Consider the following 25,606-nt stretch of genomic DNA (forward strand, 5'->3'; position numbering starts at 1 on the left):
ACCAGCATAGCCCAGGTTGGGGAGCATGTCAGGGACTGTGGGTCAGGAGTGAGGGGCAGTATCAGGGATGGGGGTCTGAAGGTTGGGAGTGAGGTTGGCTGTAATCACCCCCAGGGCTGGGAGATTACTGCCAATGTAGTCCTGCAGCTGATGGGGCTCCTAGTCCCAACTGTGCCCAAAACCCAATTGTGCCTTTACCTACATGTGTTGAGGAGGCTCTATACACCCAGCTGAGTAAACTAGTTTAGTTTTAAACACCTACAACCCCATGATAAAGGGTTTTTCTGTATAGACGCCAGAGGGTGGAGTGGGCCAAACTTAGACATAAGATTTAGCTATGTAGCAAAGTTGTGTGCATGTGTGTGCGCGCACACATGCATGCATCTTATTATTTAAGCACTGTAAGCCTCTTTGCTAGCGTGTGTTGTAGTGACATTCACCCTTCGTCACATAAAGCTTGAGTACCTTTGTGAGCATCAGTGTGGATACAGTGCTTCCAATCTGCAGGTAAAATATGATCCCAGCAACAGCTTATGGGGAAAACAGAGCAGCCTCTGCCCACAGAGCTGTTAGTGTGGGGAGCATGTAACCTTGGCCCTATCCCCAGTAGGTTTCTTCACGCTGCCTTGTTCTTAATTGACCTGAAGACCCCATTATCACATGCACAAAATGTACATCTCCTTCTGAATTGGTGCTCCATCTGTATGTCCTGTAGGGAGAGTTGTGGAAGGTCCTTTCCACTTCAGACCAGATGATGCAATATATAAAATGCTAACTTTTCATATGTTAAAGATATCTCTGCATTACTATTGGCCTGTCACTCTTCTCAGAAATTCGTAGCATGGTCTGACTCTTAGCATGTTGGCAAAGCTCTTTTCATTCAGTGGAACACTGATTTACACCAGCTGAAGGTCTGACCTCCTCATCCTTTCTGGCATTTTCTCTCATCTTCCTACAAATGGTAATGGTTTTCTGCAGCTTTTTTTTAAATTGCAGTGTATACCTGGCTGCCTCATCTGATGGTGACATCAGCTTAGTCAGTATTGTTCAATGGTGTTGAAGATGAGATGAGATACCAATTCTACCCCTGTGTTGGACATTCTGTTACTTCCTTTGGGTGGGAAGTTACTTTGATTAAAACTGCTCATATGGTAGATGACTGAGGCTCAACTGATTTCTTTGCAACATGCTTTTATGTCCTCAGATGCAAGGAGCTACTTGACTACAAAGCAGCATTTATTGTTCCAAATGGCTTTAACCATACAGTGGCACATGGCAAATGATACTGAATCCCTAGCATGAAGCAGCATCAGTACTCAGAAGCTCATTTTTGCTAGTTGCTGGGAATTTATGGGGCTGGGGCTGGGGCAGGATGGGGGGACAAGGGAGAAGTGTATTGTGTACACAGGGTGAAATGTACCCCTGTTCTAAAGCTCATGAAATCATTTAAGCTAATAAATTGTAAGCATAATGATTAGAAAAAGCTTTGAGCAGGACCATGCAAATAGCCATAAGCGTTGGGGTGTATTTGCTCTTAAGGCTGATGAGATTTGGTATATAGCTCGCATAGAAATACATTCTGTAAATACACTGAAGGAAATGATCTTCCTAGCCAGCAAGGATGGGAATGTAACCATGTACTGGCATTTTTCATTAAGAGAGTTTTCTTAGAGATGCACCAAGATTTATGGCATCAGCTGGGAACATAACTAATGTGAGTTTTAGTTAGAACTTGTTTACTGTGATCAACAAAATCACTGGCTCACTTTTGACTCTGAAATCGTTATTCTTGGTTGAGCCAAGAACAGATTCCAGCCTGAGTCTGCAGTCCTGGCAGTTGGAGAAATCCTGCTCTGAGGTGCAAACAGAGTAAATTTTCTATGGAAGCCACTGGCTGAGCATGAAGGTTATCAAGTCAAAAGCTATTTTTATAGTTAGCCTAACCATAGCCACATTTTAATAAGAGAACACAGAGGGACACTGGGGAGGCCTATCTCCTCCTCCCCAAGCAAACTTGCATTTCTTTAATCTAATCATTTGCAGGGAGGGATATTTTCTCTAGAGAAGCCAATATAAAAGGGTTGAAAGGTCAGAGAGGATAATATGTAATCCCTTGCGATAAGAGCTGTTTACAGAACTAGTAATCAAACACAAAAGGGGACAGATAGTAACATTTTTTATTAAATATTACAGTGGATCAAAAAGTACAAAATATCTTTTGCCTGCTATGTGATTGGGAAACTATTGGCACATAATACAGTATCAAAAGCATTAATAAGTACAATTTGGAAAACATACAAAAATTGAGTGTTTATAGTTGGCTCAGCTTTATGTCTGGTAGTGTTTAAACTAATGCAAAGGTTACTCAATAACCTTTTAAACAGGAAACTATATAATATTACTGGGCCATTTTGCTATATACAAATAATCACCTTACAGAGCATATAAGCTACATAACTTGAATCACAAAAAGTATACAATATTTACAACAAAAGAAAGTTAAAAAAGTATAAACAGCTAATAGAGTATGCTGCCATTATTAGAACATATTTAAAACTATGGGGTAGGGGGAAAACAAGTGAAATATCAACCACATTTACAGCAAACATCTTTGTAAGTGCTGACAGTTGTTTCAATGTAGTGGGCCTCGTGTACATGAAATACTTTGCATTTCTCATTAAGGTCATGACAGTTGTAAAATCAGATCAGTGACTTGTTGCCCACTACCAAAAAGGTGACCATATAGAACGATGAGTAAACAGAAATGAACTGTTCTCTTTGAAGGCACATGACAGAAAATGTTTTTGTGACCACCTAGAAACTTCCATTAGACACATCAACAAAGTAAGATACAGTACTGAAGGACTCATGCACCAATTCATTAAGTTGTAAAGTCAATAGTCTGAACAAATGACGTTGTATGCTCTGATACAAATGGGAACTTAACTTGTCAAGAAACTAACTAAATAAAACAGATCTGTTGCAAAATGCAGTCTTTACAAATGTTAATCTTTTCCAGAACTATATTTTATTAAGAAATTCAGTCAGGTTCTATTTTTAGTTTCTGTTTCCTGAAGTCAAACTCCATCTGTAACCAGAAGTTTCATGGATGTTGTTTTTGCTGGGTATTTTTTTTTTAATTCTCACAACCTTTAGAATCTCAAATGAATCCTGAGCATAGTGCATTTGAATTGCAACATTTTCTGGAACTGGTTCTTGGTAAATAGTTTTATGATTCTATTGCCAATTAGATTCCACAGTTTCCTTTGCAAACCTACCAATGACAATGGTTTGATTGCACAAAGAAAGTCTTGTGCAATTTCATTCAATAATAAGGCCCCTTGAACTCAAACAATGCAAACAAAGCCCCATTTAAGACATTTTTAAAAAGTAGTCCTCAGCCAATAGAGAATTCAATAGTCTTTTGAAAGATTTCCAAGATTTCTGTTAAGAGTTTTTAAACAAATAATGCACTGCTTCTGTTGGGGGGTTTATGCGATCATTTCTTTTTATTTGTCCTAATGTTTTGCCCAGCATATTATGAGCTTCCTCAGACAGAAACAGCTAGTTTCCTCATGGAACAAATGAAGAAACTCTCCCAGTTCTGCACTGTGTTAACATTGTTTTAACATTTTATCACTGTGCTGTGATAAAATTCCAAAATGATGTAATCAAAAGTGAAATCAGAGACTTGTAAACAAATGCATGATTTCAGGATGTGCAAGTTATCCTAAACAAGGGCATGAAGTGTTTGGTTTGCTGGTTAAATGGCAGGCATATTATTTGTGTTTGCTGTAGGTTTACTTCCCCCATAACCCTTGACTCTTCAGGTCTAGTGCAACTTTACTAGAGATGCCCTCTACGCCATGGCATCTGAGCAATCAAATTCATAATTTCATTTTCTCAGCAGTTTGTAGAACTGAAGAAAACTGCATTAGCACATTCATTTTGTAAATTCTACTAGCCTGTTCATCAATCAGTTAAATATAGTTTTACCATGGGAATATACAGTATTTAATTGAAGACACTGGAACGTTAACAGTTGATGACTGTATTATTCTGGTTTCCACCTTTGGATATTACATATGTTATATCATATTTGGCTTCATATCATGGGAAATTATAATGAGATGCAAGGTATTACTTAGTAGTTTGCATTCTTATTTTTAACAGCTTTGCTTCACTTTGTATCTGAATTGTAATTGGGATGTTCAAATCATAACTATTTTTCACATTATCAGATACCACTGTTACACATCCATTTTTTTTTTAGCTTCAGGGTAGTAATGTCCTTCAAAGTGAACATACAGTCATAGGAAATGTCTTTTATCATGAAAACCCAGCGCCTTCACTCATAGGCTTTTAACACTCAAAAATTATTCTCAGGGACACAGACTAGTTCCCAGCATGTATACAGAGGGCCACTGCAAAAGGTTCATAGGTCATATATCCCTTTGAGAGGCAATGGACTAGATTCACAGATAGGGCAAAGAACCTCCCTTGATGGCAAGTAGCCATGCAGATGCACCCCAGCTAAGAATCTAGCACCATGAATGGGGTTTACACTGTATTAGATCTCTGAATGCAAGTGAATTCTGTGAATGACAAAGATTGGGCTGGCTTAGTGACCCATTGTTCACACTGAACCTGAACTTTGGGCTGCTTTTTAGTAGAGGAGTTCATCACTAGCCCATCTCTGTTTTGAGGTACAGGACTCATAAAACCTGCAATTAAAATAAATGCTGTTCGTGTTTTAATATTTGAAATTCTTGACATTCTCACAAACCACAAATCTGTCTTCTGGATGCCCTTGTTATTCAGCAGCTTGTTGCCAGTGAGGTTTTGTTTTTTAGAATTTCTCTGGTATGCAGGAGGGTTTCACAGCCTAGGAACCGGTAAAGTATATAATTCTGAAGAAATTCACAGACCACAGTATGGCAAAGTAAAATTTCTGTGGTCAGTAAAGCAGTGTAGGAGCCATCACAACAACACCAGTGAGAGTGGCAGGGGCTTAGCACCTTTCAGGATCAGACCAGAGAAAAAGGTACTTTGTTTGCATCATTGCACTATTGTATTATCTACAGTATGTTTTATGTCGGTTAAGAGTCATCTGAACCAGTTGCCTCAGTTTGTAAACAATAACATTGCCATACACACACACAAAAGCTGCTCAAAAGTATAAGAACTGGAAAAATTACAAACACATACAAAAAAAATAGGACAGCCACAGCCTTTTAAAAAGTTGCAGATCAAAGGATACTGTTTAATTAAAAAAAAAGATGCAGAATATACTGGACAAACAAAACTTAATTACGTTATAAATTACGTTACTGAATGCGACACTGGTAGTTTATGAAGAGGATATGTACAGTCAAATTAAACAGTGTTTACTTTTCTGTTCTAATAGTGTTAAAAGGAAAAAAAATCTATTGCAATTTGACTATACATTGCATTGATTGAACGTTTAGTCAGGAAAAATTACCCCCTACTCCCTCCAAAAAAAGCACATCTAATGACTGTATGCATTTCCTGCCTTGCTCTCCTTTTCAGATTCATCACGAGTTCTTGCCTGTTGTGAAATATGCTAATTGCCCTAATTTTATGCTCACTCAATACAACTGCAAATGTTGATGCTGACCTCAGCGAGACCAGATTCAAGCCCATTGGCTTGCTCTGATCTTTTGCTCTCCATATGTATAAGTCCTCTCAGAAAACTAGTATGCCAAATGAAATGTTTGGGAAATAGATCGGGAAGCCAGAATTAAGAACCAAAAAGTAGGAGTGTCTCAGTTAAGTATGAAGCACCTAGCTAGGCTGGATGAGACTGCATACTGGTTAACAAAAATACTGATTTCTAATTCCGCAAGACATTATCACAGGAGAAGGAATGTAGCTAACTTAACATTTTTTTCAGACACTTTTTAGGGGGCTTTACAGTTTTGTGCTAGGATGTACAGAAGACAGCTGAGAAGGTGGAAAGGCAGCTTGAGGATTTATGGCAGCTAAAGGATAAATGCTGTTGTGCAAAAGGTCACCATATGAACTTCCTACAGGTGTTGCTGCAGCTAAGTGTCTATAGAGATGCTGAGAATTTCCAGGGGATGTAAGAAATTGTCTTTGCACCATGAAGGAATGAAGAGCCAAAGGCTGCATTAGTGGGGAAAGCACGGTCTGATTTTTCAAGTACTGCAAAGGATGAGAGTATCCAGCTGGGAGGCGATTGTTCAGCCCCGCACAGAGGGTTCCTGGGTACAAGCCTGTGAAGATGGGGCTGGAAAGGGGAAATTTGTGGCTTTCCAACATGCTGCCAGAATGAATACCATGCACTGATTTGCTGCCTTCGCCCTCATGATCGGCAATCTTTTCTTTTGCAGATGCCTCCTTTGGTAAGTGCAGAGGAGAGACAGCTCGGATTTTTTTTCCAGAAATGACTTTGTCCAAATCCTCCAGGCTGCGTTTCAAAGGCCGAGCTGCTCCAATGGTTTGGGGGCTAGTTTTGCGGCTCATAACGGGATGGACCATCCCCTCCATCTTTCTCAAATTCTCAAGCCTCTGATTCTGCTGCTTTCTGGATCTCTGAAGGGATTCCACATGCTTTTTAGATGCTGCCATGGTCATTGGAGAAACGCGACACGCTTTGGGATTACAGTCTACGCTCAAAGCCCGGCTGCTTGCAACTTGGAACTGGGAAATACTTTTGCTTTCCTGCTGCCCCACTGATGAATGGGGGAGGCTGGATCCAGGAGCCTTAACAGTCTGTTTGTGTATGCTCTTTGGAAGACTCAAGTCTGTTGGCTGATCATCTGAAGAGGCTTCCACTACAGTCTTTTTTTCTTGCTGATGCAAAGATGGGTGATAATTTAAATGTAGCTTGTCTTGGTGTTTGTGTTGAGTAAAAGTAGAAATATTTTCCGAATCTCTGAACATGTCCCGGGGGAGGTACTTTGATGTCTGTTCATTATTAAGGTGGTGTTCTGTATGCTTATAAAGGCTGTGCAGATGAGGAGATGAATAAAAATCTGCCAAGAAACTGGGCACATGGGAATGCTGCAGTGCCCTTTTCTCACTCATTTTATCTTTGCAGTCCTGGAGATTTAGCTTCGGTATGTATGATTCAGCAAGAGAGTTGAGGTGATGTTTAGAAAAATCACAATGCTGAGGATCTGGTTTGCTTAATAAGTCATGCCTAAATACTTCATTAATAGATTTTCTTTCTTCTGAAATCTTGCTTTTAAAACTCTGTACGTGTTGTATTACTGATGGTCTATTAACTGCTACAGAATCGGAATTAGGAGTGTGGGGAGCCTGTGCTATACTTGAAGATAGTTCATCTCTATTGTTTAATTTCTTTTTGCTAATCAAAGGTGGAGGTGAACCATAAGGATAGCTACATGACAGGGCTGCCCCACTGACCTGAGATAGAAGTTTTTTCTTTGCCAGTGGTGACATGATGCCTGGATTACCCTTGGAATAGAGTAGTGGTGTGTAACTAAACCCGGGATCATCATGAATGGAACCTGGCAGCTCCTTTTCTTTGAACATATCAAAATTCTGTACCACGAGAACTTTAGGGGTTTGCTTTAGTGCATTATGTATATCTTCATTTCCTAACTGATCCACTTTCACTGTGCAGTTTGCAATGTAATCAGCCATCTCTGGCAATTTATCATCGTCCATGTCATTTTGACTTGGTAACTGTACTTGTATTGCAGGGAAACCATGAAAGGGTGTTTCTGGAGGCTCCTTTTCTAAGCTGTCTGTAAAACCATGTGCCCTTTGTTCTGGCTTTGTGTCATCCAGGGCATCTGGTGGGGTGCATAACTGCTTGTTGACAGTGGCATCCAATGTGGTGTCTTCTTCAGGGGGTACAGCAATACTAGAAAATGAGGATGAGTGCTGAACATCCTCCTGGGCTTTATCACTGTTTGAAGTGCTTTCCATCGAGTCCTCCTTCTCCAGGGAGCTCAGCCCTGCTGCCTCTGGTAAGAGAGGCTGGTGCCCTTCAACATGCTTCTTCATCTCTCCCACTTCAGGAGGCTCAGATAAACCTTTCTGGTCTGAAATTTCTTGATTCTTCTCTTGTTCTGATGAGACCTAATAAAATATTTCAATAGACAGCAATAAGAATGTAGTATATGTTGACTGATTGTTTATAAAATGAAATACAGGTAAACAGTGGCTGCTTTTTAGAAATGTACTTGTCAATCATCCTGCTGAAATGTGAAAGCTTTAATACCACATATCAGACTCAAGCAAAAAACTCCCAGAAACGAGGTGGCCTAGAAACATGAAATATACCCATCTCTGTGTTAGTGTCTAAATAAGAAGCATCCAAATAGCAGAGGTTTGTAACCTGCTTAAAAAGAATTGGATTAGCTGGTGATTTGACCAGTTAATTTAATGCTGCAGTTGTCTTGTTTTAAAAATCAATTATCTGAAAGGATAATAGTGGTTTTCACAACACAATTGAGAAACCTTCCCTCAATAGCCAAATCCACCTTAGGAACCTATAAATGAGTCCTGGTTAGCATGTCTTATTACTAGATTTCCAGTATAATCAGTGCTTACAGAACAGATCAGTCACATTTGGTTCTACATTAAAATATCAAAATTATATAAATGGAATGTTATGGATATTTGCAAATCTGCAAATCACAGTTATAGTTTAACTAGGACATACTTTCTTATTAACAGATTAAAATTAAGTTGTCAACATTCAGAGAGTGTGTGTGTATAGTATTACAAACACAGCTTTTATAAGTTATAGTTAATGAAACTGCCGCTCTTTATGCTTCTCCATTAATAAAGCGTGAGCGCACAATTCACACTATTCATTCCATTATGTAGACAAACGAACTGTGACCCTGAAGGTCATTATAATGTTCCATCTGTGATACAGGTGACTGACAACCCTTTTCAAAATTGCTGTCATTTGCCTCTGACATGCCTTAGTAGAAGAAAGTCATAAAACAGTAGCATTGTGTGAGACCTTTAATATTATTTTTTCTTTCTTTCTTAGTTGTAAAGATAAAAGGCATCAAGAAAGTTATTATCTAAATGCTGCATTATGGTCTGTCATGTGAGGGAGGGATGTATGTAAAAAATTACAACTATCTTAAAGATTTATTTCTTCACAGCTGCTTTTAAATATTCCTGTATTGGGTTTTCCTATTAGTTACAGTGTCTGTTAGTCATTGTAACTATTTTTTTTAACTAATAGCTTCTTTTTTCAATCCAAATACCATCATTAGTCCTTCACAAAGTACTATCACTGGTCTCTTGAGCTTATACAATTACAGGAAAATACCAGACAGATGAGCAAAGCAGGAAAAAAGGACAAATCATATTTAATAACTCTACATTCTGCTCTTTGTTTCTGCTAAGCAATAGTTTGATTGAAGTTTTTGCTATTTTAAAGAAGTGCTCTGTCAGAGGCTAATAACATTTTATCCTGTATTTGGTTACACTGGGCAACTTGACTTCAACAGAACAAAGAAGAGAATAAAACTGAGTTAAACTGTAATACATTAACTCTGTCTTTTCCTAGGGATGTTTATGTGTAACTCCCACTTCTATCCAGGCGAGTGGTGAAAGTGCAGTTGGAAGGACTCAGACCATATTGACTTTGATGTTACAAATAAAATAAAGCCAAATTCTGCCCCAGAACACTGCCTTCCTATCAGAAAGCCAGCATCCTGATATAGTGGAGTTTAACTTCCCCCAGATCAGGAAGATCCAAAGGGATATTCAAGTTAGCAGAGCTGTCTATTAGGGCTGTGCAAAATGGCACCATTCCATTTCGCCTTCAGTTTTGGTGGTTCAATGGAATAGCGTTCCATTTTGAATTTCATTTCTATTCGAAACAGCTGTTCTGTTCCATTCCGTCGAAACTGAAAGGCTCCGCGCCCCGCCCCCGATCGTGGTGTAGGGAGTGGGAGTGAGCCCAACTAGACTGACTCTCTACCCCGCCTCCTGATTGCAGCGCGAGGGGTGGGAGTGAGCCCAGCTGGGCTGACTCTCTTCCCCTGCTTCCAATTGCAATGCAGGGGGTCAGAGTGAGCCTAGCTGGGCTGACCCTGCCCCCCCCCCCACACCTGATTCCAGTGCGGGGGGTGGGAGTGAGCCCAGTTGGGCTGACTCTCTGCCCCACCCAATTGCAGTGCAGGGGTGGGGTGGGTGTGAGCACAGCTGGGCTGATTCTCCATCTCCCACGCCCCTCCACTGGATCACAGAGCTGGGCAGGGGAACTGAGCCAGGATCAGTTCCCTTCCCCCATGCTGTTATCAGCTTCTGGCAGCGGGAGATGGGGAGAGCCAGGGCTGTGCTCCCCTGTCTCTCACTGCTGGCTTCAAAACTTGAGACGTTTTGAAACATTTCAAAACTTTTGAAATGTTTTGACTAGCCTTGTTTTGAGACTGTTTTGAAGCCCTTCATTTTGATTTGATTTCACTGTTTCGAGCTTGAAATTATTCAAAACAGTGTTGAATTGAAACAGCTGGCTAAATTTCGCACAGCCCTACTATCTATGCAAAGCCTCTGAACCTGTTTCGGTCCTCAGTGTACCCAGCCTGCCCAACACCTTAAGATGTGTTACCAGGCCCTTCCCCTAGCCACAATTACACCCAGAATGTGGCCTATAACAGGGCCCTAACATACCATATTTTCTCATTAACATTCAACATGCCTGCAACTGATGCAAAGCCTCCTACTCTAACCCTTTCTCCATCCGTCCTGCTTCTCTAGCCTTGGACACCATTACAGCTAAACCTGGCTCTCCATGAGCTTTAAGTACAGCTAAGTTTTCCTTTCCCATGTTAGATCCTGGGGGCATGATTTAGGAGCCTCTGGCCTAAAACTGTCACCATCTAAACAGCACAGATGGCCTTTGTAGCTATGGACATGCTAGTGACTCCTGATGTGGAAAACCCTTCATTTAGGTAGTTACCTAGAATCTGTGCAGTTGTATTGACTCTGACCAGATTCTAAAGGTGAAGTCTATTAAATCATTTATCCATCTAATAGTGGGTCCCTTAAGAATATCAGGGAAAGGGAGTCCTCCCCACTTTGCACAATGTGGATGCATTGTTTATTGACAGCTGGGAGAAAAACAGGATGTACAAGGACTTCAGGTACTAAATCTTGAGCAGAGCTCCTATAAACAAGTGCATGTCCTCCTTCAGTACCCACATTGGGTATTCGGCCCATCCAGCCTCAGGATAATTAGCACATGTACACAGCCAATCTGCACATATTTATGGGGGATGATGGCCCCCAATACTGCTTCATAAATAGTATTGGCTGTTGGGTTTGTCTGTTAGTATTAAAAACATCCAAGTTATAATCAGACAGGAGAGAATCATTTCGATACAGGAGATAAAATATTACAGTAGATAACACCTCTTACTGTGCATTTTAATGTCTACACTCTGCTTCTTTTCTGCAGCTTTTTGATACGTAGTACTAAGAACTCTTTCTCCACAGAAAAATAACTGCAGTTTAAGTAGCAGGAAGATTGAGATACAAAAGAACAAAAGTAAAGAAATTCAAAGTTAAGACTGACACACTATTGCTGGCTTGTTACGTTGTGCTTTGCAGTACATATGGTATGTAACATAACTCACTGATCCGAGACCCCAGCAATAAATAACTAAGTAAGCACAAAGGGATAAATGAGGAATGGAATGCAAGCCTTAACTCTGAATTTCATTGCTTTAGGCAATTTGTGTCACAACCTTGCAGTTGCTTAAGCAGGTTTGTGTGCACTCTCTCCTTTATGTATTTTTAATCTGTAGTGAAGTTTGTCCACAAAGTTTCCTCCTTTAACATTAAAATAAAAGGGAAGGTCTCTCTGTGAAGGGTTGATATGTTCAGACTTTTATGCTCTGTGGATCAAGTCATTTTAAATACGTATTCTAAACCAGGTAGTTTCTTCCTGGTCCCATTGTAAACCTGAGTTTTGGAGAGGGGGAATTGGAGGGGAAGTGTGGGGGGTTGGCACAGGGAGTTAACATAATTATAACAATTCACTCTATTTGAAGCCTTGCATTTGAGGTCTGAGCTACGTGCAGATTTATCAACTTCACTATTTTTAAGTCATAGAAAGAAGAATTCTTGGTAGCTGTATCAAAACAGATTTTTCAAATCACTTAAATACAGTTCATATACATGTGCCAGACAGTAATGGCATCAGAGGAACTACTGTGGTCTGTTGACTACATAATGGATGTTATAAATGTTTTTAGATGCTTATCTTCACACTATACTTGTCTGTCACAGTACATTTTGTAATGTGTAGTATATTTCAACACCTTAAGAATAGGCGTGTGTTTCAAAAGAAAGTTCTTAAGTAATGTATGAGCACAAGCCCCATTGATTCTTTTTGTCACTCTGCAGATTTTGAAAATTCAATGAAATGTGCACATTAGTAGATAGCATTATTTCCACATATATGAGTTCAACTGAGTCCTTAGGCCTGTCTTATCACAGGCCCTAATCATATAAGGAATAGGGGTGTGTGAAGTGGGCCGTATATGATTTGGATTTGTATTCGGCCTGATTCGGGGGACAATAATTCCATTCACTGATTTGGATCACTGTCCTGATTCAATTCAGCCGACACTGAATCTAAAGATTCAGATTCTGATCTGGAGAATCAGCAATTTGGCCACAGACACAGCTTTATCTGTTTTGTGACTTACGTTGAGGTACCAGGCATGGCTTGTGAATGCTGAGATGGTAGGGTGGATGGAGCATCTCACAGGAGTGTGGGGGTGGGGGTCCCCCATATGCTCCACGAAGAAACCCAGAAGTGGACTGGAAGTACTTCTGGTCCACTTCCAGGTCTGTTGCCAAGCTTGCCCCCCCGCCCTTCGCTCCTGTGGAATGCTCCATCTGCCCCACTATCTCTGTGATCACAAGCTGCACCTGGTACCTTGAAGTATGTAGAAAAAACATAAAGCTGTGTCTATGGCCAAATTGTCAAATCTCTCTGAATCAAATCGGAGGCTTCTGATTTGATTCGGAGAGATTAATGGGTCTCCTCATTCAATTCAGATTTGGAGATTCGGCTGCCGAATCTCCTCTGAATTGCATCAGCGACTGAAGCTTTGCACAGCCCTAATAAGAAACTCCACAAGGGATGGGCTCTGTATGGAGCCCTACCTATGGTACCAAGTCTAGGCAGGTGAACCTGTCAATGTGAAGCAGCTTGAAGAATAGAGGCCTATGGCAAGATTCCCATTAACTTTATTGGGTAATTTGTCTGAATAGTTACTATAAGAGCTGTGCCCCTTTTATTTTCGGTTTCAAACCAAAGCAGATTTTTAGACCCATTTAATATCCAAGAAAAACTTTTTTTAAAAAATAGAAATGAGAATGCATCCATTTGTGTAATAGTGCTGCTACAGAAGTTACCATTAAAATTTGGTAATACTTATCACTGCATTATCAATGGTATTACAGTTCGTCTAACCCTATACTTAAATTAGGAAATAACTGTGGCAGCTGCATAGCTTCCTGTTGGCAATTGTTGACTTTTTAATGGTGACCACTTTATAATACAATGAACAGAAACTGTACCTCTTACATCCAGTCCTGGTATCCTGTTACCACTTCTACACAATATGGAACTCACTGGTCCCTGTTTATAGTGCAGCATGATCACAACACACAAGGACATCACAATTGGATTTCAGCTGCTGAGCAAACTGAAAAGCCAATTATTTTTGGAATTCTCAAGTTTAAATGATATATTTTATCACTGGATTTTAAGCGATTCAGATGGTACATTTTTAATTGAAAAGTTACAAAGAGGGAAAGCAACTAACCTCAGATGCATCTTGGGGTTTCTGTGGATTATCTTTTTCTTTCTTACTCTTTTGGCTTTCATTTTTGATGCGTTTTGTTCCAGCCACTTTTGTTTTAGTTTCCCCCTCCTGGGAACTGATATCCTGCTTCCGAGGTTTCACTGGAGGCAGTGGCTTATCTTCTTCTCCTTTAATAAATCTTTCATATGGCAGGATTAATCTAAAGGATTAAGGAACAAATAATTGATCAGTTTTTGCAATTCTAGCAAAGAAGAAAAATGTATCAGCTATGAACAGTTTATTTAATAAATCAAATTTTTCTATGACATAAAAGCAATTTTGTAAACTTGCCCTAAATATTTAAGCTCAAGTATGATTAATCAACTTACTTGGCAAGATCCACAGTTGGTATAAATTGATGTGGCTTCATTGATGTCAATAGAGCTGTGTTGGTTTATGAAGCTACATCAATACACCATCTGAGGATCTACCCTACAGAGTTTTAGGTTGATTTCATAGTCAACCCTTTCTTTTAATTTTCTCTGCCTACTCCCAATCTTATGGAGTGAATGCCAGTAACACAGGATAAAGCTGAAGAAAAATTTGATAGCACATATAGGTACTTGTAGCCTGGTAGGACACATTTGGGTTTTATATAAATTTGTCTGAAGACTGGAAACTTGGTAGAGAGGAGAGGAGACATGATTTTCCCCAACTTCTAAGGATTGATGCAGAAGAGTTATACTAGCTCTTCCTGATAGATCTGTAAAGTGAAAGTTATGCTGACCCCTGCACTAGGATATTTTTTGCCTATAAAAGGACAAGAGATTTGGGGGAGCTGCTAATGGAGGGAAGACAGCAAAGAAAATGAAGGGGATTTAAAAATGAAAGAATTTTAATTGTGGAACTTTCTTGAACAAAGTGTATAAAATCACATTTAAAAAAAAAAACACACACATCAAACAGTGTGAGTTTTAATCTATCTGTTTTTTCTTCTCAATGTAGCTCTTGATCTGAAAGGAAAAATAACTGATGTAATTAAAAGGGATGGATTGCATTACAATCTCAGTTTCAACTTCAGTGATTAAAGTTTTTATAATGCATTTGGTATGATTAATGACTCACTGTGGGATTAATGCAAGACTCTGACTTTAAAAATATGAACTTTAATGCAGCAAACACAATTTGTCTATAAAAAAAAGACAAGTTGACTCTATGAAGAAAATGTACTTTGCTTATAAACAACATAAATCTGTTCAAATACCGGGAATCCTTAATTATCTTTAATCTAAGACTCCAAGGCAAAAAACTCTTTGGTTCAGATATTCGTTTGTTATCCTAGAATCTGTTTCTAACCATGCAATTTTGATTTAAATACTTAGATGTTCAAACACAGTTTGGACTTCAGAGAGCAGAAATTAGATTGCTTGTGATCATAATATTTCACATTTTAATAAAATACAACATAAATTATTTTAAAATATAAAGCTAATTTATGCCATATTAGAAACAAAATTCATTAACTGAGCATGCTCTGACATGGTATGTGCAAAGAGGCGTGAATAATACTTTTTAGCCCTGAATTTGGCAGCTCTCCAGTAATGAAGCTAAGCAGAGCCCACAGGGAATATTCATCTTCAGATCCCATTACAAACTGAGTTTAAACATGTTACAGCTGCTAAAACTGGAAACTGCTCCCTCTATGCAGACTTAGCAAAATAATATATAGTTGCCAAATACCTGCTTCCCACTGTAATATTACAGTTAATGTTTATATAATAAAAAACATAACTAAGCTGAATAAGAAAAAAATAATCTTGTTCATACCTGAGGTGGCTAAATTTCATTTGTCAAGCACAAATATTCATGAACCACTTAACATCTCTCTGTGCTGTGTGCACTGCTTGGGACTTTATACGAAAGAGGTAAGTTTTAGTTTCATACAGGACAATATTTATATCTTTCTGCCATGTGTTAAATATTTAAAATCACATTTAATAAAAACACATTTTATTGCAATAATTGCTAGCCCTGCAATTGGATTGTTTGACTTTGTTTTGTTTCCATGGGAACATGACATCCTTTTGAAATCTACATATTCCATCAGTAAATGTTTCAATAGCTGCTCCTAGCTCTAAATGAGATAAAGATGATACTGTACCACTAGTGGTCCTTTTAATAAAAGATACTGTGTGATTAACCTTCTGGTTAAAGCAGAAATGGGAACAAGGCTGGGACTGACATGATTAATCACTGTTAGCATTCTTTCTATGGATCCTTTTATGGCAATTTCTGACAAAAAGCTTCTCCTCTTTGTTGCAATACACCACACCAGAACTCATTAGGTTTGGTACTAATTAGTAACCATGGCTTAAATTTCCTGTTACAATCTTTAGAGTTCATGTGGGAGTAAAACATTTTCATTTTAGTTATTTTTCACTGAGCTCAGCAGTTGGCAATAAGACCGCAGTAAAAATACATTTCACATAGCTGGTCAAAGGCCTAGAGCCAACAGCAGGAAATCTGGAATTAAATGTTTCTTGTATCTGGAAAGAGGCATGACTAAGGTAAAACTGAATCAAAACACAAGGATGGCTTGTTCTAGGAATTTTTTTTTTCTTTTTAAATGAAGGCCAATGCTCGGCTGCTTCTCTAGAGTACAAAGATAATTTTCAGATTGTGGGAGAGAGAAAAAAGGAAGTACACATGAATATGCACTGTGAGGCTCTAGGGATTAACATGAAGCCTAACACCATGAACAATTGCTGCTTCATATAGAGATTTCCGTTTGTTACGATTTTCACTGAATGTTTTTTCAGTTATCCTGTCATGGTACAACACAATTACCCACAGGATATGATCTTATCATTTGATTATTAGAAGTTTTTATAGTACAAGAGTAATAAAGCTAATATAGTTTTCAGAACATTTTGAACATGCAGCTAATATGCCATCAAAACATAATGTACTTAGCCAATTTAAGGTCATCATTGCCCAACACAGGAAGAATGTGGTTCTCTATTATACAAATAGTTTAGCAGAATGTAACATGTTCGAAACTAGCACATGATTTTTGTTAAATATTTGCAGCACAGCTAAGATTTAATCAATCCTTATACAACTGTGGGTAAAGACAACATTCAAAAATACAACTGAATACCTAGAATACATTAAAATTTGGGAACAACAGGCATATTTTCAGTTGCTTTGAAGCACAGCTGTGTTTTATGGGGGAAGTACCAACTATTTATAAGAAGAATTAAAGGAATATTTTGTGCTCTAAAGGATATATGCCTCTAAAGCAGAGCAAATAATAGGGTATTTATCATGATCAAGATTCCAATATTAAGATTAATAAAATGTATTATTTATAAGTCAATTAACATAAATAGAAAATTTAAGCAGCACTGTATTAAAAAAATCTTTCCACAGGCAGCAGATTTTTAGCAGCATGAGGTTTTTTTTCTTGGAATAAAACAAGAATAACATTTTCCAGCCAAGAGCAGAAACAGTAGGGGAGTCTTTGCGTCTCTGCTATCACAGAGCTTCTTATTAAATTCAGTCACTGTGAAAAGCAAGACTTTTTTTTTTTAAATAAAGACAACTTAAAATCAATACAAGTTAGATTAACAAATCAGGACTATACTAATCCTGATTTATTACAATTGGTGATACTAAGTTTAATCACGTATAAATTGCTATTCTAAAAAGATTTTGCTTTTCTAAATCTTGAATTAAGTAATGGTGCAGAGTTTACTGAGTTTTTAGATCTGCATCATCTCATATTATGAAAAATTCAATGTACTTCTCTGCAGCAAATGTCAGAGGTCAGCAAATCTATTACAGTAATGTAAGTAATCTGGCTTTCTGCCAACCTTTTTTTAAAAAACACTGAAGCAGATAATTTTATATTTACAAATTCTAAAATCCTCCAGGGACTGCATCTCTTTCCCGACAAAAAGCAGAAACTTCACATTAGAGAAATGTATTTCACAGTATATCAAACATGTCTGCATCGTTAGCATTTCATAAAAGACAAAAAAGACCTTAATCTTGATTAGTCAACGTTTTTTCCCAACCATAGAAAAAAATAAGGTAAAATTGAATATGAACTAGTAACCACTACATTTTCAAATACTGATTATGCAGAATGACTGACTTTTTTGGCCAAACTGCTTCACAGGATGTATGAATGCATTTCTATTTATAGACTTAAAAATAATTCTTACAGTAATGTAAAAGGTCTGACAAACCCAGAAAGAGAAAGGAAATTCAATGCTAAGCATGCCAAGTTCCCTCTTTAATTCTCCCTACCATGCATGGGTATTGCAGTGACCATATGTACAGTGCATGATGCTCTACCCACAGGCTGCGTAAGGTGAGTTAAGGGCAGGAAGGCAGTTTGGAGTGATGAATTCACAACTGCCACTGTTTCTACACAGCTCACTTCTGTATTAATTTTTTTTCATTCTTTCTTTGGCAGCACAAAATGTGTCTCCTAATGTCTCCCACTCAACATCATATTGTTTCTTCAAGTGCTCCAGGCTCAACATACTAATGTAAAAAAATGGGAACTCTGTATATCTCAGGAATGATTTAATGCATCATTTATATACTGCCAGTAGTTTAATTCTTGGCTAAAAGATTTGAAGATGGAAATTGAAAGGCAGAAAAAGAAAGACACTTGAACAGTATGTTATGTACTTGTGGAACTCATTGCCACTGGATGTAACTGAGGCCCAAGACTTACTAAGATGGAAAAAAGGCTTTGCCATTTATATAGATTACAAGAGCATTCATGGTTACATTAGAGATAATTTAAAAATTCTGAGTATATATGTAAAACCTTATGTTTCATTCAGAGAATAAAGCAATCAAAGAAGCTCCCCTTTTGGACAGGTTATTCAACAGAAGTCCAGTAAAGAGATTGTTGCACCTTCTACTGAAGGACCTGCTAAGAGCTGCTCACAGAGGCAAGACATACTGGACACCAGGGACCATCTGTCTGATTTATTACAGCAACTGCTCTCTTCCTAAAATAAAACTCCCATCCCATCATTAACAATACCCACAGGGCACAGAACATGGAACTGAGTTCAGATATTAGATTTTAAAAAATGTAATACTACCTATTTGTCATTCTACACAATACATTCATTAAGCTTATACTATAGTGAAAGAACTAAAAACACAATAATACTTAACACTGCCAGCTCTAAATCCCTCTGACCTGATTCTATCCCTTAAGATAGTGGTTCCCAACCAAGGTGCCACAACACCCTGGGATGTCTTGAGATTTTTTCAATGGTGCTGTGAGATGCCATAAGGTGTTAGCAAACATGGTTCACAAGACAAACCCAAGTGTGCAAACATAATTCACAAGATAAACCTAGTGATTTTTAATGGGAATCCACAGTATTAAAAACATTCTGACCCATTGTGGTATTGGAGTCTTTTGCAACAGAATTGCTCTATTATATTTATGTAGTGAAAAAAACAAGTGAAAACAAAGAGCTGGTATTTTCCAAGGAGTGCCTTGAGTCTAACAAGAGGTGTCTTGAGTCTAAAAATGTTAAGAAGCACTCCCTTTGGAAGTCATTGACAAAATATGCATTTTTTGGAGTGGACTCTCTGTGGTCTCATTGAAAGGTGTTTGATGCTTTAAAAAAAAAACTTATGCCCTTATAAAGAGAAACATATTGTGAAGTAGTGCTATCACCAAAGGCAGAGAAGCAAGCCACTATTTCAGCTGGAGGTTTTGTCACAGGATAGTTACTAGCTTTCTAGGAACAGAGAGGAATTCTGGCCCAAGTATCCAATGGCTGAGGACAAATACTCAGAAGAGGCAGGGGTAGGAGAATAGCCAAAACCTGAGGCCCATTTTCTGTTTCTAGAGTAGGGAAATAAAATATATTTGGGAAATCAGTAACATAGTCCAAAAAAGCCTGATTTCATTTGTAGTGTGTTGTACAATCCAGGGGTTACTAAAGCAAGCATGCACTTCTTTGTATAGTGTACAATAGCAATAGGGTCATTTGTCTGAAGCACAAAACTGGCATGTATTTTATCAGCAAAGACAAAATATGTTTGAGTTCAATTTTGTTCCCAAAGAACTGTCTTCCCTTAATGAAATGGGAGAGCACACAAAGCAACAGCAAACTCTCCCTGTGCCTGAAGAAGGGTGTTTGTACTGAAAAACTTTCAAAGAATGATTTTCCAATTATTTAGTTGGGCTAATAAAAGATGTCACATTTACCCAAAGAACCCTGTCTGCCTACGTCCTTAGACCAACACAGCTACAACCAACAATTTTATCAAAATGGCTCTTTCTTTCATCTTTTCATCAACAACATGCCTTACAGCCATGTTGGACATGCAACTGAGTAATGAGAATACTCACACTGTTGAAAGATGGGAACTGTACAAGTATAGGAGAATTCAAATATGTTTAGTTTTAAATAAACTGGACAATAGTGATAGTACAAACACAGGTTCTGATTGAACTTAATGGACTGGAGATAGAAGTTTAGGAGCTCAATCCAGTAGACCCACATGTCTGTGGAAAGCCAAATCCTCTTTGTAGACACCACTCAATGGAAGGGGACAGGGTATGGCCGATGGAGTCACAGCGATTATGGGAGAGGGTCCTTCCCCAGGCTACTTGCAAGAAATCAACTTTGCTTTTGCTATGAATGTCTGTTTCCCCAATAAACAGAAATGTGTTTAGCTAATGGAACCACACAATTGTTGATCTACCAGCCTTCCTCAATGGTTGCCTGCCTGTGAGACTCAGGACATGTTGTGAAACAGTTTTGCAATAGGTGGTCCCTCTAACCCTGCCCCTTCTGCTTTGGACGATGTACTCTCCTCCACTGCATGCAGCTGGAGAGATGAAGGATAAATGCAGCCATTTAGGGACACCTCTGCATTAGGAAAAAAGGGACCTGAGCTACTTCCTGATAGAAGAGCTCAAGAAAGGAATGAGTCAGAAAGGAGCTCATTTCCTAGCTCCTGGAGGGCAGGGAATGAACTCCCTTTAGAATGGTAGAGGCTCCTCCCTCTACTGTGTCCACCCCACACTAAAAAGGGTGGAAAAGGTAGAGGACACCTTGGGTCAATCTCTGCTTCAGTAGTGTAACTAAAGGAGGGCATCTGGGGCGGCAGTTTCAGGTGCCGCCTTTGTTGAAAGTTATAAAAATAGTTGAGACTGCAGGGGTGGCTGATTGACCGTAGCTGGTGCCACCCAAGGCATGGACCTGCTGGGCTATTAGGGGTGTGCAAAGCAGGCCCTGTTTGATTAGGATTCGGCCTGAATTAGGGACAGTGATTCAATTCGTTGATTCGGATCACTGTTCCCGATTCAATTCAGCTGAATCCATATCTGAAGATTTGATTCTGATTTGGAGAATCAGTAATTTGGACATCAACACAGCTTTAAATGTTTTTTCCAGACAACCTTGAGGTACCAGTGTGGCTCATGAATGTTGTGATGCTGGGGAGATGGCGCATCCCACAGGAATGCAGGGGGGGCCCCCCATGTGCTCAGTGGCGAACCTGGAAGTGGACCAGAAGTACTTCCAGTCCACTTCCGGGTCTGCTTGTGAGTGTGCTGGGCCGCCCCACAGTGGCCCCTTGGGTTAGTGATTGGCCACAGGGGGACCCCAGGTGCCCTCCCAGACGCAGGAGGCACCAGTCACTGAGCCAGGGAGGCATGGGGGTGTCCAGAGTGCTCCCCAGCAGACCCGGAAGTGGACTGGAAGTGTTTCTGGCCCACTTCTGGGTCTGCTGCCAAGTACACTGGGAAACGCCCCCGCACTCCTGTGGGATGTTCTATGCACCCCAGCATCACAGAATTCATGAACCCCTGCTACCTAGAGGTATGTAGAAAAAACATTTAAAGCTGTCTCTATGTCAAAATCACTGAATCTTTCCAAATCTCTCCAAATTGATTTGGATGCTTCCAATTCGTTTTGGAGAGATTAAAGGGTTCTCTGATTTGATTCTGATTTGGAGATTCAGCCACTGAATCAGGCCAAATCTTTGCCAGATTGAATCAGGGATTGAAGCTTTGCACAGCCCTATTGGTTAGGCCTCTGCTCTGCGCACCCCCATTTGGGGCAATACACTTACTTAGGGAGGTACAGAAAGTGAAAACCAGGCCTTAGGTATGTTCATTTTCCCTTTTGGGTAGGGGCCAGAGGCACAACGGATAAGATGAACATCTTCCCTCTTCACACATTAAGCAATCTGTCCTTTAACACTGGGAAAGATGGTCCTCCTATCAGATATACTAGCATGTAAACTGTTCCTATTGACTTTAATGCTTGGCAGTAAGTCTCCAAAGCTGCAAAACAAGTCTCAAATAAGTTTTGCAAAAACACAGTGTTCTCAGATGTTTTGAATAGATGGCTAAGAAGCTGTTTTAATGGTAAACAATTGCATTCTTTTGTCATCTGATACTTTATTTTTTATTTTTTTGGTGAGGGGACGTGCTTTTTGAATTTTCAATAGTTCCTTTGTTAAAGCATCTGTTACTGACATAATTGAAAAGATGTTTGTTCAGTGGCATGCTTGAGAGTACAGTTATTTAATCTAAATGATAAAGCCCAGAGGACAGAAAATCATAAGTAGAAACCTCTTGTTATTTATCAAAAAGAAAAGGGGCTAAAACACCTAATCCATCCTTTAAGTTTATGCCTGATGGAAATCTATGGATACAATTTGCAATTCGCAAACTTTCTCAGAGGCTGTTACTTAGAGGAAAATAGCAGGATGAAAACAAAAATAAAACAAAATTCATATGACAAGAAAAATGGCTGTTTGGAAATTTTTTTGGGGGGGTTAAACAAAGAGCTGTAGTTTACAGCATGACATAACACATTATTAATTTTTGCCTCAGGATGTTTTCACACTTAACAATGTAAATCCAAACCTTCTATTAATTACTTGTATTAAATACAACTATAAACATTTCTATATAGATGCTAGATTTTTCAAGGTAGAGGACTAGCTGCTCTTTCTGACAGAATTCTGTTGAAATGTCCACACTTTACCAAGTTATCTAAATACTGTACTTCAGGAAAGCCACACAGCATTTGCATGGAATGCTAAATGCTCTTACATATTGAATTACTTCACAATATCCTTAGGTCATGAAAGCATTGCAGCAGTTAAAAAGAAAGTATTTAAAGGTCTTAGTTTAACCTGATATGTTTCTGGTAGAATAAGATGAAGTTTTTTATTTAGTTTTTGTGAATTAAATTTGGAAGGAAAAACCCTCTAGGTCCTCCTCCCTCTCTCATGCTCTCTAGTTTAGGCCATCCTCCCTATCCCATGCTAAATTCTAATCTCTCACACCTCTTTTTTTGCATAAGGATGTTAATCTAGCACGTGTCACAGGTGGTCAGATACTAGAGTACACAGCATAAAAACCTAGACTGCAAAGTTAATGCCATGTTTCTCAAAATATTGAGTACACCTTTTCTTTTGGAGCAAGAAGAACCAATTAGAGGTGTGTGAACTGACCTCTCAATTCTTCTCCAGAGTCTCAATTTCCATTAAAAAAAACAATAAATCTCTAGCTGTTATGGTTCTGGAGAACACTTTCCAAATGTGAAGCAAGCGTAACTGATGCTAATTCAGCTGTCAATGATGATACTTCAAGTGTCACCCTTGTTAACTATTTCACTGCTCATAAAAGCATGTGAGAAAGTCAGAGTATCATATGATTATCTATTCCAGAATTTCTCAAATTGCATGTGCATGTAATTTCTGTTGCTATAGGGAAAACCAAGTTGTGTATACACACATATATGGTCCCATAAGCTTTTTCTTCCTTCATATTTTATTTTTTCATTGCATTTTGAGCTTCTGAATGTCACACGGTGGTTTTTTTTGTAATGCTGATGATAAATCCATAGTATGTATGTATTCATTCAATTTATATGAGCATTTTGGAAAAGGGGCCCATTGTTTATAAGGCCGAATTAAAGCTGTCAGATCTGCAGTTTGTTTAAAAGCAAAAGAAACCTCAAACCCTGTGTGAAAACCACATCTGCATTATTAGTAGAACACACTGTGAAGAACAGTGCTTCACAGAAAAGTAGCCATTTCTGATTGTTTCTTGTGCTGATGATAAAAGATAGAGATGAAAGATCCTGACAATGAGCTGTAAGAATTTCTGACAGCTTGGGGAGGAAAGGTTCAGCTTGAACCAGTTAATGTCAATAACACATACATACTTACTTTCTATGATCACCCAAGGCAAAAGCATTAAATAATTTGGAAAAAAAAAAGAGTATGACCAAAATAACAACAACTCATAAGCTTTGTATGCATTTGAATCATCTACATAGCAACAGCACCACGATGGGAAAACATTAATGCTTTTTATATTGGTAATCATCTGTAACATGAGCAATTAAGTACTGTACTAATGGACTATGGCCAAGAGCCTGGTACTAATATTAAAACCTGACAGAGATGAATAGGTTTTGAAGCAAAACTAGGCTGACAAAGACATTTTTATGAAGTGCTTCAGCCTATTTGATTTAAACCAATCAGAGGCAGGTTCAGACCAGTCAGACCTACAGCAACAATAATGCATTCATTAGCATTATATGATTCCTGCTATGCTTTAAATAAAAACATCCATTGATTCTATTCAGCAACCTGCACTTTCATTACTACGCTCATTAATAAAACAAAAGTAGTCTAACTAATATACAAATAACACTTACTGAAACATTGGCAACCTCGCCTTGATTTAAAATGAAAACATTTGCTAGAAACATGAACCATATTACATGAAAAATAAATCAGATGATAATGCATACTAAATCTTTCTTCCTCTTCTTCTACAAAAATAAAGCAGACATCTCAGTGATAAAAGCGAGCTGTCTCAGTCACAGCAAACTGTGTGTAATATTCAGGTGACAGCTTTAGGAGTCTTCATCCCAAGCTGTGGGCTACTGAATTCTTAAATTGGCAGCCATACAATTTAATCCAGATGCATGTCCACAAAATTCTACACCTACAAGCCCTCATAATTTGCTGTAGGTTATGAAAAATCAGGTTATTCTGAATGCCTGTGGGTTTCAGGTGAGGCCTTGGACTCCATTGCCTGCCCACTCAGAATTTTAGCACCTACTCTGAAAGACAACTCTCCTGGATGATCAGAAAATATTGCTCTTTCCCCTAGAATCAATTCAAAATTTTCTGAAACTCCACCTAGCAGGTGGCCTGAGCCAGTGAGTTAGCTTCAAGAAGGTGAGGCAATACTAGGTCAATGCTATTTTATTTCACAGTTTACGAATGATTTCATCCAAAGGTCATTCAATACAATTTTATCAATGTTCAAAGTCAGTGTAAATAGCTACAAGTTTCTTTGTGTATGGCACAATTCAATACCTTGGAGAGGTAATCAAGATAACTCTAAGGCTAGGGACAGACATTACACATAAACTGGTTTAAGTGATCAGAAACCTGTAACAGAACAGATGTTCAGTGCATATAAATCAGTTTGAAAATGGCTGAACTGGTTTGAGATAAACCTGGTTGAATGCAGTATCAGACTTAACTGATTTGGCTCAAACTGGTTTATGTAATGTCTGTCCCAGACCCCTTGCTAATTTAAGATAAACCAAACTCCCCGAACATCCTGGCATGCTCTCTGGGTTGCATGGGGCTTTCTGCTCCAAAGCAGGAATGGCTGGTCCCCTCTGCTCCATGGCTGGAGCTCTGGCAGAGACTGTAGACAGAGCAGAATCTGCCTGTCTTCCCCCTGCCCTCCCCCACTCTCC

At 38.8% G+C, this 25,606-nt stretch overlaps 1 protein-coding gene across 3 annotated transcripts in view; it reads right to left on the bottom strand.

Annotated features, from left to right (window-relative positions):
- Window positions 1-2,159: 2,159 nt before the first annotated feature.
- Window positions 2,160-25,606, bottom strand: part of ARID5B (AT-rich interaction domain 5B) — a 233,704-nt gene continuing 210,257 nt past the window's right edge. For all 3 annotated transcript variants that reach the window (XM_019507895.1, XM_019507896.1, XM_019507897.1), the window contains 2 exons: window positions 13,827-14,025; window positions 2,160-8,094 (listed from right to left, as the gene is read on the bottom strand). In XM_019507895.1, the coding sequence (XP_019363440.1) occupies window positions 5,932-8,094; window positions 13,827-14,025 (2,362 nt within the window). In that variant the 3' untranslated portion in view covers window positions 2,160-5,931. The remainder of the gene's footprint in view (window positions 8,095-13,826; window positions 14,026-25,606) is intronic.

Source organism: Gavialis gangeticus, unplaced genomic scaffold, assembly GCF_001723915.1.
Source record: "Gavialis gangeticus isolate Ggan-Ray unplaced genomic scaffold, GavGan_comp1, whole genome shotgun sequence".
NCBI classification, from domain to species: domain Eukaryota; kingdom Metazoa; phylum Chordata; order Crocodylia; family Gavialidae; genus Gavialis; species Gavialis gangeticus.